Source organism: Gobius niger (assembly GCF_951799975.1).
Source record: "Gobius niger genome assembly, chromosome: 10".
NCBI classification, from domain to species: domain Eukaryota; kingdom Metazoa; phylum Chordata; class Actinopteri; order Gobiiformes; family Gobiidae; genus Gobius; species Gobius niger.
The window spans coordinates 6,943,359-6,962,259 of NC_136861.1; the positions used below are offsets into that span (position 1 = coordinate 6,943,359).

The 18,901-nt window shown below is 42.9% G+C and overlaps 2 protein-coding genes across 3 annotated transcripts in view; both read left to right on the forward strand.

The window, feature by feature from the left end:
• Positions 1 to 466: 466 nt before the first annotated feature.
• Positions 467 to 7,329, forward strand: sco1 (synthesis of cytochrome C oxidase 1). The gene is made up of 7 exons (XM_079564846.1): positions 467 to 678; positions 1,966 to 2,040; positions 3,185 to 3,275; positions 3,429 to 3,626; positions 4,964 to 5,056; positions 5,477 to 5,592; positions 6,965 to 7,329. The coding sequence occupies exons 1-7, from the start codon at positions 532 to 534 to the stop codon at positions 7,097 to 7,099; spliced, it is 855 nt and encodes a 284-aa protein (XP_079420972.1). The 5' UTR covers positions 467 to 531; the 3' UTR covers positions 7,100 to 7,329.
• A 5,364-nt stretch (positions 7,330 to 12,693) lies between these two features.
• gas7a (growth arrest-specific 7a) overlaps positions 12,694 to 18,901 on the forward strand; it is a 37,309-nt gene continuing 31,101 nt past the window's right edge. The window contains exon 1 of one of the 2 annotated variants that reach the window (XM_079564561.1): positions 12,694 to 12,778. The gene's annotated coding sequence lies outside the window, so the exon portion shown is untranslated. The remainder of the gene's footprint in view (positions 12,779 to 18,901) is intronic. The other variant, XM_079564560.1, reaches the window with a different exon arrangement.

Sequence of the window (18,901 nt, forward strand, 5' to 3'; positions counted from 1 at the left end):
GGGAAAAAAGCAACAAAATCATGACAAAAATGAGACAAAATATGGCAAAAATGTGGAAAAACAGCTACAAAAAAGCAACAAAGAAGCGGCAAAACGTGACAAAAACGTGGCAAATTTCAACTAAAATGTGATTAACAAACAAAGAAGAAGTTTAGATGAGTTTCATAGGTCTTAGCTTTCAAATGAGGCGTTAAAACTGGAGAAAATGTGCTCGGTTAAAGCGGGGGTTAAGAGGTTAACACACTGGCAGGTCATTCTCAAATATAAACGTCTCTCAAACGCAGCTCCAGTTGTCTCCAGCAGGAGGCAGACCTCTCCACACAAACCACGTGACCCCTGCACTGGCGTCCGTCACTTCCTCTGTCCCGACGCTGATCTGGGACCAGCGCGATGACGTTTTCTCTCCCCCTTCTCCCCTGAACGCACGCGACCACGGACTGATCTGGGACCAGCGGGGACCCGGCGCCTGGTCCTCACGTTTTGTAAGCCGCTTCCTGGTTACAGAAGCGCCGCTCTGAAGGTCCCGACATCATGTCTCTGAGCCTGGTCCTCCTCAGGTGGAACCACGTCCACGGGAGAAGTTTACACCGATGTCTCCACAGCCCCGCAGCCCGGGCTCTGTGCGCCGTGTCCCGGGCGGGGCTGAGACCGCTGCCCGCCGGAGTGAACTGCCCCTCGGTGAGACTGAAGCCCCAGCACCGCCATCACATAACACTGCATTCCTTATCGGTAAACGGACCTGCGCCGTTATTTCGAGGATACCGGATCAATAAGTCGAGTTTGTGGATTAGTTGGCCTACATTTTAATCAATAAAGTTTCGTAACGTCCAAGTAACGCGTGTCTTTCACTTTGAGTTCAGGTGACACGAGGACAAGCCTTGAAAACAGATCAAAAAGAAAAGAGCTGAATTGCATTTCAGTGTAATGCAACATTGAAGGCACAGTAGTTAGCCTATATACCCATTTATTCATTTATTTAACCAGGAAAGTACCACAGAGATTAAGAATCTCTTCTATAGGGGAGTCCTGGTCCCAGAGGGGAACCTATTGTACGTGTTTTTAGTAGGAGGAAACCTACGCAGACACGGGAGAACCTGCACACTCCACACAGGAATGCTCCTCTAGGTGGGAATTGAACCCGGGACCTTCTATGGCCCGAGTGCTAACCTCCAATCTGTAATAAATCTGGGTTTAATTGATAATTTTCTACATAACTGGGGGCACCCTGATGATTAGGAGGACTTCGAGTAGAAATGAAAGACTACGGGGTACCGCAAGACAAAAAAGTTTGGGAACCACTCAACATTAGTTTATATATAAAAACATACGTGGGACTTGCTCATAATATCCTCTTAGTTCAGCATCGTTGCAAAGCTGTAGTTATTGAGTTCGGGAATGTGACGTCATATCGCTAAGCATTATGGGATTAGCAGCAATTGTAAACTAATGGAGATTTTAGAAGTTAAATTACTGGAGTTATTGTTCACATTAAAACACTTGGACACCACAGTGAGTTAGATGTATTTACCAGCAGTAACTCAGCCGCTAACGGAGTTGTTCCACGGCTATTTTCTCCACTTTTTATACTGCTTTTAGCTAATGTTAATGGAAATGTATGCTAACAGCTGCAAAGATGGCCGATCTCCATGGTAACTGTAGACTTTCCCGAACTCTATTGAAGGAACGGACATGAATCATCTTCATTCCAAACACAACACTCAACTTTCTGGACTGAGAGTCAAAGAATCACAATGTAGAATAAAACAATGTTGTTGCATCATATATATCCTACTCTCTACACTCACCTCGTGTTCAATAAGGAAGTGAAAAAATATTCATCTTAATTTATATTTCCAGTGAACTATAAAGGCACTATCCTTGTTTTTTTTTTGTCTCATAAAAAAGATTGTTTTGTTATTGACAGTTTAGAGAACAGTTTATATCTTGTGTGTTTCTTTGCTGCAGCTGAGTGAGAGCGTCCGGCTTCAGTTTCACAGAAACTACGCCAGGCCTTCGTCGGACCCGCCTAAGAGGACAGGGGTGAGTGCAGCCTCTGACTCTGTTTACATTATGATAACAGCGTTTCCTTTGTACGCTCTAATATTGGTGGGATGCAGGTTCTAGAATATGATGATGTCATCGGACCCAGCGGGGGGAGGAGCCAGTTTTTCCTATTAACAGCATTACACTTTCACAAGTCGTAGCTAAAAAGAAAATATATTAATTAAAAAATATATCATTAATATCAGTCACTGGGTCCGTGATCTCTCTGTACAAGACCAAAAATGTCCTCAAAAACAAAATAATTTTCCCTCTATATAATAGTATAGGCCTTTAGAACGTGTCACCTGCAACCCAGCAAATTATGTTCTTAACCCTCACCGAACCAGGTGCATTTTCTCCAGTTAAACTTTAACAGTGTAATGCCTCATTTGAAAGCTAAGATCTACAAATGTGACTGCAACTTTTTTGTCACGTCGTCATCGTGTTTTTGTCACATTTTTGAAGCGTTTTTTGTTAGGGCTGAAACGACTACTCGATTATTGAAATTGTCGACAGCTATTTAAGTCATCGATTAATTGTTTTTTGGTTCACACAGACTCAAATAGAGCAAAAAATACGTGAAAATGTAGTATTATTGATGAAAACCTACTTTGTTTTTATAGTTGGATATTCAGGAAATTTACAATGTACAAAACACTACACACACTGTTTGTGTCTAATCCAATCAGAAGCAGAATTAGCACGAAGAGGCTCCAACAAACATTCACTTCAAGTTTACTCCATCAACACGTCCTCAAGCGGCGCCACTTTAGCATCATGTGATTAAAAAAATGTGAACAAATAAAATGTTCGTACACCATTCACTGCCAATCGATTAATCGTAAAAAGAATGGATTACACAATAATTGTTAGTTGCAGACCTAGTTTTTGTCGAGTTGTCGTCACTTTTTTTGGACCTATTTTTTAACTTATTATAGAAGGTGCAGTTACACATATGGCCTGAGGTGGCAGTAGTGAGTATAAAATGGCCAACTTTCATCTAGACCTTTTTAAGGGGTTAAATTAAATATGTAATTGATATGCAACACTTGGTTTACTTAAAAAAAACACATATATCATGGCTTCGCATTGTGAAATAATATAATATGATTTAATATATATATTTTGTGTATTCCACAAGCCGGTGACCTGGAAGTCTCTCGCCATCACGTTTGCCATAGGGAGCACTCTCCTCGGAGCAATGAAGTACTTCAAAAAGGAGAAAGAAGAAAGTGAGTAAACCACAGCCATTGTTGCGCTTTTATATTCGATTTTTTATTTTATTTTTGTAGCTGCATGACACTGGACTGGACTGGCTCAGTTTGTGTAGATTAATCTTCTCTCGGACTCGTGGCGCATGTGCTGATCTAACTCTGCTCCTCCAGTGATCGAGAGGGAGCGGACCAGGTCCATGGGTCGGCCGGCGCTGGGGGGCCCCTTCTCTCTGATCGACCACAACAACAAAGCGGTGCGGAGCGAGGACTTCCTGGGCCAGTGGGTGCTCATCTACTTCGGCTTCACCCACTGCCCCGACATCTGCCCCGACGAGCTGGAGAAGATGATCGAGGTGGTGGACGAGATCGGTGAGGAGCAAGTTTGCTCAGATCCTGCAGATCTGTGGCTCTTTGTGACCTCAGTGAACTTGTAGTTTTTTATGAGCTTTGGCCTCGTGATGAGCCGTCAACTTTACGTATTTTTGAGGTCATTTGAACGAAACGGACGAGTCTAAGGTGCAGCACAAAGCAAGCGTTGTCACCTTTCCATGTTGGAGAGGGTGTTAAAATGATAATCGACTGTGTGCATAACTTCAAATCATAACAACGCTGAAGTGACTTCCTGTTTCGATCCAGCACGCCAAAATAAAAGCACACAGCTCATCTCATTGATCAGTTCAGCAGGTACTTGCAACATTACAAGAATATTTATTAAATACACACATTTTAAGTGTTTTGTCTGTTAATAGTTAGGCAGAAAGAAAGTTGAACTAATGAGTAAGATGGTGCTTTTATTTTGGCGTGCTGGATCGAAACAGGAAGTCACTTCTTGGGCAGCGTTGTAAGGATTTGAAGTTGTGCACAGAGTCAGTTCAAGGGACTTTTAGAACAGATAAAAATGTGATAAATATTTTAATGGATTGACAGCACTAGTTGTTAATATTCCTGAATTCAGAATATTTATAGTTTCATTTAAAATCATTTAATATTTTAACCCCTTAACCGAGTATTGCATTTTCTCCAGTTTGGCTTTTCCCAAATCTAAAAGACTGGCGCTTACAGCTATAGGTCAGTGTAACGCCTCATTTGAAAGCTAAGACCTGCTAAACTGATCCAAACTGATGTTTTTCCTCGCGGTGTTGCTGTGTTGTCGTCACTTTTTTCACGTTCTTTTTCATCTAAAATTGGGGGCTTTTTTGCCACTTTTTGTTTTGTTTTGGTCACTTTTTTGGCACACTTTTTTTTTTTTTATCACATTTTTGTTGCTTTTTTGTTGTGATTTCTTTGCTGTCTTCTCGTTTTTCTCACTATTTCGACACTTTCCAAGAAGCTTACAGAGTTGTCAAACTGGAGGAAATGTGCTCGGTTCAGGTGGGAGTCAAGAGGTTAAGGGAGTACCTGTTGTTTCTCTGTCGATTGTAGCCCCACAGCTCCACCTTTTGGAAAGAAAGAAAGAAAGAAAGAAAGAAAGAAAGAGAGAAAGAGAGAAAGAGAGAAAGAGAGAAAGAGAGAAAGAGAGAAAGAAAGAGAGAAAGAAAGAAAGAAACTCACTGCTCACCACTATTCACACACGCACAGACATCATTCATCCAAACCTATTGTACATGTTCTTAATAAAATAAAAACACCAGCCCCTGCAGCTGAAAAAAATAAATAAATCATAATTCCTCTGGTCCCACAGAGTCATTCTGTTTTTCCTGTTCTAGACGACATCCGCTCTCTTCCAAACCTGACGCCGATCCTCATCACCATCGACCCCGAGAGGGACACTGCCGAGGCCATGGCGACTTATGTCAAAGGTACTGACCTCGCACTGACCTCACACTGAAGACACACTGAAGACACTTTTTACGGCTTTAGAGTCCGATCCATATGTAGTTGTGCTCAAGTGTTTACATACCCTTGCAGAATTTTAGATTTGGCCTCATCTGCGACATACATTGATGTTTTTCCCACTTCTTTTTGCATGCATCTCTTAACCCTTTTAAATGTTTTTTTTTTTTAGTTAAGAGGGAGTTAGTTAGCATGATATAAGGGTTTACCGATGACAGTGATGTAACAGCAGGGGGCAGTGTGTTCCACGTTTGAGGCAGAAAATCTGCATCCCAGTTCTCCGGTCTCTGTTTTGGGGGATTTCTCATTGAACTGCATGTGAAGAGCGTCAGGGGAGTTGTATTTGCAGATCTTCTCCTCTAGTGACGCCGGTGTCGTGTTTGCAGAGTTCTCTCCGAAGCTGCTGGGTCTGACGGGTTCAGTGCCGCAGATAGAGCAGGTGTCTCGCGCCTACAGAGTTTACTACAGCCAGGGCCCCAAGGACGAGGACAACGACTACATCGTGAGTGTCTTTATTAATCCAGCAAAATCTGGTGTTTTTTAAAGTAATATTGCTTTGTTTACACATAAAGTAAATCCTAGACGAGCATGTAAACAGATGCTGTGGCCAAACTGAAAACCGCAGTTAACTCATCAGCAAAAACAAACTCCACACTACAGTACAGCCTCCCCTCACAACAACACAAAAATCTGCAAAGGAGCAGCGCCATCCATGTTTTTTCCAGATTTATTAAAATCACGATTAGATTAAGATTCAATTAATTGCCCAGCCGTAATTATTTGGAAATAATGACATTGCTCAACTTGTGTTACTCCAAAAGTTAATTGAAAATATTAAAACCATATTTCATTGTTAACAAAATTGGAAGTAATAATTTTGCATGTTTATGTCATTTGTTGCATCATAAACATTTACTGCACAATATTGAAGTCACTGATGTGTGATACAGCAGTGCAATATAAGCAGTGCAATAACAATATGATTGCGATATTTAACAAACCGTTTCAACACAACATGTTCCATTCAAATTAAACACAAATCGCATGTTTTTCAGTTAGAAGAAGTCATAAAAAAATCAGGATCAAAACGAGGATAAAATTGAACTAAACAAGAAAAGTTTAACTAAAACTGAACTTTTATTTTCTAAGTTCTGTTCATTATTTGTTTTTGGCTGAGTTTGCAAAAGAATTTATGATGTTGCGATATATTGTGGCTACTTGTGAATATAATGCAAATATATATACAAATATCCCGTAGTATCGCAATATTTTTGCGATATATTGTCCAGCCTTATAAACATTGCATTGGGGCATTGAACTAAACATCACTGAATGTGACTTTCTGCTACTCTGTGTTAGTTTTGTTCCAGACTTAACCCAGATCTTCATAGGGATAAGTTTAAAAGCTGCTTTTGTGGAGCAACAGCAATTTCAGCAACTGCTGTACGAGTTCACAACTGATATAAAAAAGAACTTTACTTTTCTTCATGAATATCTGCTTTAACAATATTCTGTAGGAGGATGAATTGCGTTTGATTTCACTACCAGTACTAGAATCAAATGGGGTCATGACCTTTACCCTCTTAACCCACACCTGAACCAAGCACATTTTCTCCAGTTTGGCTTTACCCAAAAATTGTGACGAAAACGCAATGTCAAAAAGGTCACAACAACGTGAGGGAAAGGATTCATTTAGATGTGTTTTGTAGGTCTTTGCTTTCAAATGAGGCATTACACTGGCCTATATGCAGCCTTTTACATTTGGGTAAAGCTGAACTGTAGAAAATGCACTTGGTTAAGAGGTTAATAACCCTATGCTTCTGCTCATTACACTACAAACAGCTCGATCACGGCTTGTTTCTCTGTGGCTGCAGGTGGACCACACCATCATCATGTACCTGGTGGGGCCGGACGGGGAGTTCGTGGAGTATTACGGTCAGAACAAGAGGAGCCCCGAGATCAGCAGCTCCATCGCGTCGCACATGAGGAAGTACAGCAGCAAACACTGACACCTGCTGGACGTAGTGACAGGTGTAACATTTCTGGATTTCTCTTTTTCTGGATGTTTCTAATGAAAATACTACATAATGGACACAGGATCCTGCTCACATCTGAGAGAGGGACACGTTCTACTGTCCCCTGCTGACATATCATGCATAATTATAGCTTTGAGCACCTCAGCAAACTTTATTTTTTATGTCTTAAAACTTGAACCAATGTGTGCGTGTGGAAAAAACCCTAAAGGCGAAGGTTTTAGTTAGTTTAGTAGAAGTTACAAAACCTTTGGGCTCATTTTCGCTAAATTAGTTTTTTCTCCACTCTCCACATCTCCACTTTAGCAGCTCCTACGGCTCCTAACTTTCCAGTCTTGCAGTTAAAAATGCGTGAGGGATTTTAATATCTAATCTGTAGCTTGATTTAATGAGCTTTAAAAAGTATAAAAAGGGTTGGGTCCTCACCAAAGGCTTTTCACGTTTCTACATCCGCTTGATAAGTAGTTTGGACGTAGTTTCTTTTCGTTCTGAACATTTTGAACTGAAAACATTTATGTTATTGAAGTTAAGTAAGACAAAACCATGTGTCTTAAACAAAGGCGTTGTTTATGTTTAGTGTTACAGTCAGGCTTAGCGTATTCATAACCTGAGAAGAACTTACTTTCAAGCCCAGTGATATTCAACTTTTTTTACTCAGAGAGCTACTTGTTCTTCAAAGACACTTGTGTAAAACGAGACTTTGGGGGAGTTCACCCAGGTGAATTAGTGGCCATGATGATATTTCAAAGAAAATCACTTGAGTTTTGTGCTTATAATTTACTATATTGACCCAAATGTTTGCAGATTCTCAGGTTCAGCGTGTTAAAGGGACAGGCCACCGTTTTTCCATACTGAGATGTATGTTCTTACCTGAGCTTAGATGAGTTGATGTGTACCTGTCTGGTCTTTGTGCCCGTGGAAGAGCTTGTTCCAAACTTCACCCCCGTTTGGAGCTATAGGAATACATTGTGAGAGGCCAAATGCTTACAACATCGTTGGTCATTTTTGCGTGACTGAGCGCACGCACAAAGACCAGACAGGTACGCATCAACTCGTCTAAGCTCAGGCAAGAACATATCTCAGTATGGAAAAATGGTGGCCTGTTCCTTTTAAGAACAAAAAGAAAATGAAAATCTGTATAAATGTAGAAAGTTTTATGAGCGACTTAGAAAGGGCTGGAGAGTTAGGGTAGAGAGTTACCGGTAGCTTTCCTGTTCCAGCCTCTCAATGCACATTACACTACCCGAATGTAACCATTCTGCTGTAGTCTTACTCACTGTTCTGGCTCTGGGGAAGCAGCAGCGTCTTGTGGCTGCACCTGGTTTGACATAAACTAAGTCCTCATTTACAAAGCACAAATAAGAGCCTTTTGGTCCAAAGGATGGCCACCTCAGAAGATGGGCTCAGGTTTGTGTGGGGACCAATATTTCAGGATGGTCAAGTCCCCTCCAACTTCATGTGGAGATCTTCACATTGTTTGATCTTTCACAAGGACTTGACTCTGATGTGGCACTTTAGGCTCGGGAGAGGACGAGATATTCATATTTTCAGGTTGCAACAGAGCTTCTGTCTGTTTATGCCTTATTACATTTACGTGTCCGACGGAAACACGCGATATTTCACGTTTATTTATGTCGGATGTTTCACCACCAATAGTGACACCAAACCTACGCCCTTGCCACAGACAAACTCTGACTGATCTCGCCTTGTGCCATCGCCTTGGAAACTTGAAAATGAGGCTTCTCCTGAAGATAAACATTTTATTTCAGCAGCTCTGCATGTGTTTCTTTTCTTGAGACAGTGGAGTGAGAGCAGGTCTGAGCTCTTCCTGGGTACTCCTCGCGGTACCTTAGACGGGGCAAAAGGACATTTCCAGACCACAGGACCATTTGCATACGATATATTTTTGATACAAATATCAAAACATATCAGAACCAGATTTTAAATTTTGTGCACCTGAATTTATTATAAGTACTATAATATTTGACAGTGGGCGAGTCCTGAGTTTGTTGGTCTGATGGAGAGTTTGCTAAGTTCCCTAAACAGTGCGTAGTTTGATTTCCCGTTTGGGGGAAACACGTTCATCCATCTTTCAGTTTTTCAGAGTGAAGGATCCGAGAACTATTTTGTCGGATCTGGCAAAGATTTGAGATGATATAATGGTCTTTAATGAGAACGTTCCGCTAACTGTTTTGACCTGTTTCCCGGAGCCCATCACATCAGTCCTAAAGTGTTCCTGAAATGACTAATTTAGAAACGAAGCACTGACCCGAACGACACAGGAAACCACCACAACCAACTTAAGAGCTCACAGAAGTCGATTCTGCATAATATGTTCCCTGAAAACTAAAACAAGCCACTTTAGCAGGATCCCGTTGGGGGCTGGGATGAGACGACAAACCAAAAAAACAATAGCAGTTCATTATCCACAAACTTTATCTGTAAATAAAGTAAATTATTGCTTTTTGTTGTGCCTTTTGTTATTGTTGTTTGGACTGAAGATGATTTCAAATAAATGTTTTACCTAATGCCTTGTTGTGAATTCCATATCAGAGACTTTGCGTGAGACAAACAATGAACTCTTAGAGCTGGGATTTGAACTTGTGACTCTCTCGTCTCTTTCTCCCTTCTCTCTTTTCACATGTGAACGGCGACACAAAAGCAGTGTGAACTCCGCAGCTCGGAGCGGATCAGCCTCAATTTAATCTGCCCTAACGCGATTCAGACTGAAGCTTATGCGCTTTACTGTCAACGTTCATTTTCTGCACCGGGAAATCTACATAAGTGACTTGAGCAGTGGGGGCGGCGTCTCGCCCTCTGCCGTCTGAGTTTTGGAGACATCCTGGACACAGACGGGCAGCTACACTTGCACCAGTCTGACCCAGGGCAGCTGTGAATAAAAACATTAGTCAAAAATAAATACATTTAGAATAATCCATTTGAAACGTTTTCTGTTGATTACTGAAAGAAATATGAGAGAATAGTATTTTGCAAGTGTTCTTTCAAGGCCTATAATGTGTAAAAGCATCTGATATCTACTTTATCTGAAGAATGGATAGGGCTAAGTTTAACTCGACTTGTCCTGGATAGACTGAGACAAAAACACGGTTTGAAAGATTTATAGACATATGTATATTTTTGCCCATCAGACCCCGGCAGTAGACATCAGATATATGAATTGAATTTAGAATGGATGGGCAGGTTAGAGTTGGAGATGTCTTCCCCGGAGCATGGACACTGGTGGTGGTAAGAGAGGCCTGGGAGGACGCAGCAGGGGGAGCTGTAGATTGAAGAGGCGATGGGGCGGAGGTGGGTCACAGCACGGCTGGGAAGCGAACGGCCATGAATGCCAGAGGCTTAAATGCAAAACCGAGGGCAATGATTGGCTGCTATGAAGGTGTGTCTTTGCGTTGATAGGCTGAGGTGAAGGTGTGACCCTTGCAGATACGAACATTGGCTGGAGGTGATGCTAAATTGGTCTCCCAGGTAGAACTTAAACCTAGGCTTCATATTTCATGTATCGGCAACAAAGATCAGGGTTTCTGTGGCATTAAAAGCCTTAAGAAGTGACTTGTGCCAAAGTCAATGCCTTTAATTTCATTGAAAAGTATTTCATTTAGATTCAAACTGCATTGAATGTAAATTTCTTGGCATGACATGAGCATTTTTTACTTTAGTTCATACATTTTATTTTATTTTATAGGACTTAAACATAGTCCGTTGCAGTTTTGGCTGAAATTGACCCTTTTGTTTCCCATCAAGTTTTGTCCGATCCTTTTTCCTCCATGAATTTGGAGTGTGTGCCTCTTTCCTTGTGAAGCTCCTTTGGGGACTTCATGTGAAAAGATCAGATTGCCTTATTTTCAAGTATTAGCCTATAGTCCACTGTTAGCCGACTGCTAAACGAGAGAAAGAAATGTTGAAAACAAACTGTCAAGTCCCACCCTCCTGACTGGACCTGAAAGCTAGTCCTATTTTGCAAAATGAGGAGAGAAAGAAATGTTAACAGTAAGTAGGTTTACAGGGAATCTTGTCTCATTGGTCAAAGGGATGGCACCAAGAACTCTGATTATTGATTTTGATCAGCAAAGGAAGGGAGAAAAAATATTACTATTCAATGTTTACGTTCAAATCAAATTGCAGATCCAGGCAGATCAGCGCCTCAGGAGGGGGAAGCAGTGCTTCACCAACACTGTTTACAGTGCGGGTGGGGGGCTGCTGATCTCGACTGGGGATGTTGTCGGGCGGTGGAAGGAGTACTTCGAGGACCTCCTCAATCCCACCGTCACCTCTTCCGATGAGGAAGCAGAGACCGGGGACTCTGAGGTGGGCTCGTCCATCACCCAGGCTGAAATCACCGAGGTGGTGAAAAAGCTCCTCGGTGGCAGGGCTCCGGGGGTGGATGAGATTCGCCCTGAGTACCTAAAGTCTCTGGATGTTGTAGGACTGTCTTGGCTGACACGTCTCTGCAACATCGCGTGACGGTCGGGGACAGTGCCCCTGGATTGGTAGACCGGCAGGACCTTCAACACGCTCTGGGGCGGTTTGCAGCCGAGTGTGTAGCGTGCGGGATGGGGATCAGCACCTCCAAATCTGAGGCCATGGTTCTCCACCGGAAAAAGGTGGCTTCCCCTCTACAGGTCAGTGGGGAGTTTTACCTCAAGTGGAGGAGTTCAAGTATCTCGGGGTCTTGTTCACGAGTGAGGGGCGGATGGAGCGTGAGATCGACAGACGGATCGGTGCGGCGTCAGCAGTGATGCGGTCGCTGTATTGGTCTGTCGTGGTGAAGAGGGAGCTGAGTCCGGGGGCAAAGCTCTCGATTTACCGATCAATCTATCTTCCCACCCTCACCTATGGTCATGAGATTTGGGTAATGACCAAAAGGACTAGATCGCGAATACAAGCGGCCGAAATGAGTTTCCTTCGCAGGGTGGCTGGGCGCACCCTCCGAGATCGGGTGAGGAGCTCAGTTACCCGAGAGCTCGGAGTAGAGTCGCTCCTCCTTCACGCCAAAAGGAGCAGCTGAGGTGGCTATAGGGCATCTGTTTCGGATGCCTCCTGGTCGTCTCCCGCGGGAGGCGTTCCAGGCATGTCCTAGTGGGACAAGGGCTTGTGGAAGGCCCAGGACACGCTGGTGGGACTGCTTTAAATGTGTAAAACCCTTAAACTTACAGACTGTCACTTTAAGGCAAAAGTCACAACATAATGTGAGAAAAACGTATTTTGAGAAAGTTAAAGTTATATTGTCCGAAAGATATCTATGGAGAAATACTGTCTCAGGTCCAAAATTCTACTTTATTCAAGAAAATTAGGCATTTGTTTTCAAGTGAAAGTTTATTATGTTACAGGAACAAATTGGGCCAAAGTCTGAATATCAAAGAGTATTTTCTGCCCCGCTGTGTCTCCCCTTAAAAGCACAGACTGATCCGAGCCCAGGCCGAGCGTGGACCCAAACCTGCTCTTGTGTCTCTGAACCACGGCCAGAGCTGGTCACATGATCCTCCCCCAGAGCGGGACAGAGGGGCGACATATGGACCAGGGAGAGGGGACACTGCAAATGGGAAGATCCACCGCTCTGAGAGGGAGCGGACCGGGACTGAAGAGGGGACCGGAGCGAGCGCTGGGACCAAGACGACGGCCATGTTCCCTCCTAAGGTCAGATTTTAGATCTTTACCTAAAATTAGAGTGGAATGCAATAGAGGGGAACTGTCTTGAGTTTTGTGAATTTTTTTCAATTCAAGTTTTCCTTTCAACACTCAGGACTGGTGAAAAGGGGGAAAAGATAGATCAATTAGAGATAACAATTTGAAACTTTTTCTGTAGATTGGTGACTAGTGAAGTTTTCTGTCATAATAAAGAACATGGCCAAAATCCAAATAATAGATAGTGCAAGGTTTAAGTGTATGGTTTTATTTTATTTTTTTTATTAAGAAGAAGCTATTTATTAGTTGGGAAAAATCAGTAAAAATTCTAATTTCTTGTTTTTTGCAGTTCAAAGCCCAAAAGGTCAGGCTAAAAGTCCTTCCAAATATTGTTAAGTCCAAGACCGAATAGTTTGGAGTCTGTAGGAACTATTCAAGTGGAGATTTCAGAGTTTGTATGTTAAAGAAACAGGCCACCATTTTTCCATTCTGAGATACGTTCTTACCTGAGTTTAGACGAGTTGATGTGTAACTGTCTGGTGTTTACGCGTGCGCTCAGTCAAGCAAAACGACCAAAGATTTGGCATTTGGCCTCTCACAATGTATTCCTATACAGACGGCGTGTCTGGAATCGCCTATGTATGGCCATGTTTTAAAACAGTTAAGGGGGAAAACAATTTGGATAAAAATTTAAGCTTTCTTTAATTATTCAAAAACTACTTCAACAAATGCTGAATTATGAATATAGTTTTCTACTAAATAAATATATAAAGACATGGAGAGGAGCAAAGTGGTTCAACAGCCCATAAATACATAAATAACGGAGAATGCTAACACGATGCTTCATGTTACCATCGTGCTAATGCTAACGGCTAGCTAGCACGAGCTACAACTGCCGTTTTTTCACTCCTAATGAACAATCTGCTGTTCATTAGGATATCCATATGGGCCCGAGTTACACTTGACTTCATTCATGTGTGATAAATAAGTTCATATTCCACCAGAAAATGGCTGAAAGGAGTGGAAAATTGTGTTTCTCAAAAGATTCTATTTTCCCCCTCGGCGAAGCCACACCCCCTTCTATGACGTGATGCCCTCTTTATCTATAGCTCCAAACGGAGGTGAAGTTGGAAGATACCACGCTCTCCCACGGGCACAAAGATTAGACAGGTACGCATCAACTCGTCTAAGCTCAGGTCAGAACATATCACAGAATCACAGAATGGAAAAACGGTGGCCTGTTCCTTTAAGAGCAAACCGTCCTAGAACCTGACAATTGAAAATAAATGAGTTTACCTGTAGTGTACATGCATTTTATAAATTTGCCAAACTAAGACATGAACAAAATACTATATCTAGACTAAAACAAGACTAGAATTGAATTAAATTAGGCAAAACATGATTTAAACTGATCTGTAGCCTATTTTTAAGTCCCCAATCTCCTTCAAATGGAAGAACTCTTAGTTTTGCTGAATATTGTGGCTTCTTTATGGATGACGTGTCCTGTATTGTGCCGCTCTTGTACCTTTTGTGTCTGAATATGTTGAGAAGTGTAAAATGTGTTATTATTAGATGATTGGGACGAGGAGAGCAACAAAAGTGAGAGTGGGAACGATGCGTTGGAGCAGTTTGAGTGTCAGCTGGTCCTTTTTGAATCACGCCACACAACGGAGCAGCAACAACAACAACACCATGACTCCCCCCCTCCCTCTGCGGTTCCTCCCCCTCCCCTTCCTCCCTCTCTCTCTCTCTCTCCCCCTGTGTCTCTGATCCACCGTTAGCCTTGAACGCCCCCTCTCCCCCGCCCCCCCCTCTCTGCTTCTCCTCCCACGGTTGCCGCTGAACAGCTTGTTTCTCTCTCAGCTGTTTTCATCGTTTCCCTCAGAGGAGGCCAATCAGCCGCAGCTTTAGTTTAGCGCCACTGAAAAATTCAGCGAAACAGGCAAATATATTTCGGGAGCGAGTGAACGCGTGCTCCTCAAAACCGAGGTGTTGCAGCGCAGGGGAAACGGGCAGGGACGAGGCTCAGTTTGGTGCAGTTAGAGGGAATTCCCATCGTCAGTGAACAGATTTATCAGAGTTGCTTTGAAGCTCAGAGTATCGTTGAATCAAATTATGGTCTTAAATGTCATTCAGACCTTACGAGACCAAAGTCTTTTGAAAATGATTACGTTGCAAGATTATTTAACCCCTTAGGGCAGGCGTTCCCAAACGTTTCAGGCCGGGACCTCCAAAATTACCAAGCGAACAATCCTGGCCCATTGATATAAAAAGTCATTTGTAATATTGATTATCAAGAAAAAAGAAAGAGTGTTCACATCTGGTTTAGTAAAGTGCATTTATATTGTTTACTATGGTATTTGGCTTCAATTAAAAAATGCATAGTAAATGGTCACATTTATATAGCACCTTTCTACCTGCTTGACACTGGAGGCAAGGTGGGAGAAGTGTCTTGCCCAAGGACACAACGACAGTGTGCACCTGCGGGATTCGAACTGATCCTCCGATCACAAGACGACCCGCTCTACTCCACCGTCACCTTATGATGCCTTTAGTAGAGCTGGGTACTGTTAAAAGATACCACTATGGAGCGCCTTGGGTAGGCGAGTGTTTTCTTTTTTTTCCTATCATGTGTTTGAATCCCTGGAAGAAAAAAAAAAACAGTGTTTAAATTAGGGCTGCACGATATTGAAGTGACTTGCGAGATGCGATACGGCTGTGCAATATCGCGATAACGATATTATTGCAATATTTCACCAAACGCGATATGTTCCATTTTTTTCAGCAAATTGTGTCAAAAGAAGACTTAAAAAACACCCAATCAGGACCAAAACAAGGGTAGAATTTAACAAAGCTAGTAAATGTTAAACTAAAACTTTTACACATGACTTCTATGCATGACTTTGAGTTAGCAAAAAAATGGGTGGATCTCAGTCAGATGAAGGCTATGGTAATGTTGCGATATATTGTGGCTTCTCGCGATACGGATATTGCATCAGCTAATATCGCGATACGATATTTTTCGTTATATATTGTGCAGCCCTACGTTAAATTCATAGGCGCCGATTTATGTTCTTCCAAGAAAAACAATAAAAAGTCAAAGCTGGGTTCGATCTCACTGTCTTGTAATTGGAGCCCTGCGCTCCACCTATGGAGCTAACGGAATAGATCAAAACTGGCGGCCTGTGAAGTCTGCAGCGCGTTCACTGTTGGCCATGATTTCTCAATGAACTCTGTGATTGTTAGTGTGGTCTGCTTATGTACGTGGCAAGTGCTCATTAGTTGGACCAGTCTTGAATTAGTGACATTAGCCAAGCTCTGTGGCTGCGTCTGAAACCATCAAATTAAAGCCTCTAAGCACTAACACTAGCAACTAATCCTTAACCTTTCATGGGGTCGACTGTTAGACCTCTGTGCAGTTAGTGAACTGGAGCTTCAGAGCTATTTTGCACAATCCGTCCGTCCTTACCCAGGGGAAGGGGAAGTGACATCACCAACAGCTGTTTTTCTTCTTTAAAGTTATTGGTGGAGTGCAGGCCAAACAAAAGTGCATGTCGCCCCCTACTGTATAGTGTCCAACAACAATATAGTGTCCAAACAAGGACATTTAAGAAGAAACAAAATCCAAATGATCCATACATTTCCCTTTAGCCTTATTTTATCTCAACAGCTGTTTCATAAAGCTACATTATGCAAATGATCCATGTGGCTTAAGTTTCTACTAAATGAAAACAAAAGAACAAACTGTCTTCATTTAATCCGTTTACTGAGGCGGCTCTTTAACACTGACATGTGACTGAGCTGTGGGGACGACAACATGGATTTTGTCACTTTTATAAAGTTTGGCTTCTTCTTCTTTAAAAAAAAAAAATTATTAAATGTGCTTCTGTCAGTCAACAGTGGTTGCGCATGAATCACTCGAGGGTGGGGCCGAGGGGGGTGGGGGGGTTTGGCGCAGTGGCTTATGGGATGGCACATAGCTCCTAATCACCGGTTAGTTAGCACCAGAGGTCCCTATGCTAAAGTGGCCATGATAGTTAGCATCGAGGCTCCTTTTCCTAACTCCTTCCTAACTGACAGCCCAATTCGGAAGCATCTTGTCATGGCGGACGCTGACGCACATCTGCTCGTTTCGGACGCAGCATGTGTCTTTTTGGTGAAACCCAGTAATCGCAGCTTGACTTGCTGTGCCTAACATAAAGTCTGGCTGTGGAACCTAAGCCTAGCTTTACTGAGCGAGTTTTATGAAACAGCCCTCTGAACAACACAAACATGATAATACTATTACTAAACAATTCAGTAGATTTCAGTCCATTAACTTTTTGCGCTTAAGTTGTCTGTGTCTAATTTACCCTGAGGTGAAATATTACAAATCTTAAAATACACTGATTTGTTGCATTTGTGGCATTATAAACACTATATTTGGACAATAAAAGGGTATAAAAAAGCCTTAGATTCGACACCTGCGTAAACACTGTCTTGGTCAGGCCCTGGTTTATTCCTGGTGCAGCGTAAATCTCGTCCCTCTCAGGTCACTGTCCTCATAAATAATGCGTGTGCAGGTGGATCTTGGCGTGAGCCCAGTGGGACCTGCTGATTTCTGACATTGTTTCACTCGACAATGCACTGCGCACAGATCGTTATCCGCCACAATGGCCTCCACGACGACCCCTGGAGACGCCGAATCCTTTCGCAATCACTGCATGTCGGGGCCTTGATGTGTAAACATGTGACACACGGACAGCTCGGTCCATGCAGATTTTGGCTTTGAAACGGTGACTCTTCCATCTCTTTGACTCATCCTCCAACGCTTCGGGGGCAATCTGTCCCAGCTTCAGCCAGGACCTCGGGTTTACAATCACGCCGTGCAATAAATCGCCCGAAATATCGTATCGCAATATTAGATGATGCTATATCGAAATATGTTTTTGCTTCCCTCTGGCCTTTTTGTTCAATATGGTAAACAACATAGGGCGAAAAGCGGTTTTCACTTCATATTGGAAAAAATAATCATTTGAAAATGTGAAAAGTTGGGTACAGTGTCAAATATTAAGATGCTGAATATTTGCTATAATGTGTAGGGTTAAATATGTTCCCAATGCATCAGACACAGCAGCCTCACTCTGACAGTGACAGGAGCTGCACCAGAGGCACATCACGCCACACCTCCCTCCCTCCCCTCACTCCCCCAGTCCCCCATGTACTGTTTACATTTCTCTCTCTCCTCTCCCTCACTCCTTTTTATCACTCTCCTTTCTCTCTCTTCTCTCGCTCTCTCTTCTCTCACTCTTTCTCTCTCTGTCCTATATCTCTTTTCTTCTTTCTTTCTCTCTCTCTCTCTCCTCTCTCACGCTGTCCTTTCTGTCTCTCTCTTCTCTCTCCCCCTCCTTTCTCAATCTCTCCTTTCTCCCCTCTCTTCTTTTTCTCTCCCTCCCCAACCCTCATCTACATCTCTCTCCCTCCTTTCTCTCCTCTCCTCTCGCTTTCCTCTCTCGCTCTCTCTCCTCTCCCTCCCTCCTTTTCATCACTCTCCTTTCTCTCCCCTCTCTCACTTGTTCTCTCTCTAGCCTTTATCTCCATTCTTTCTATCTCTCTCCCTCCTCTTTCTCTCCTTTCTACCCCTCTCCTTTTTCACTCCCACCCCCAGCCCTCATGTACTTCTCTCTCCCTCCTTTATCACTCTCTCCTCCCTCTCTGTCCTTCCTGTCTCTCTATTCTCTCTCTCTCTGTCTCCGTTATCTCTCCTCTCTCACGCCAACCTTTCTCTCCCTCTCTTCTCTCTCTCTCTCCTTTCTATCTCTCCCTCCTTTCTCACCCTCTCCTTTATCCCCTCTCCCCCTTTTCTCCCCCTCTCCCCCAGCCCTCATGTACATCTCTCTCTCCCTCCTTTCTCACTCTCTCCTTTCTCTTTCTCCTCTCTCCCCTTTCCCCCCCCCCTCCTCTTGCTCTCCTTTCTCTTTCTCCTCCTCCCTCTCCTTTCTCTTTCTTTCCCGTGTATTTGAAAAACCGTCCGTGGCATGAGCTGTGGATAATTTGCGGCTGAAACATGACACTATCACCACTGAGACTTTGTGTATGAAGTAGATTACTTTCTCTCTTTTTTTTTGACAGAAATCCTCAGAGGACACAGTGTTC

Coding starts and splice junctions, on each gene's coding strand:
- sco1 (XM_079564846.1), top strand. CDS start 532: ATGTCTCTGAGCCTGGTCCTCCTCAGGTGGAACCACGTCCACGGGAGA. Junction 679..1,965: donor CCGGAGTGAACTGCCCCTCG/GTGAGACTGAAG, acceptor TCTTTGCTGCAG/CTGAGTGAGAGCGTCCGGCT. Junction 3,276..3,428: donor CAAAAAGGAGAAAGAAGAAA/GTGAGTAAACCA, acceptor CTGCTCCTCCAG/TGATCGAGAGGGAGCGGACC.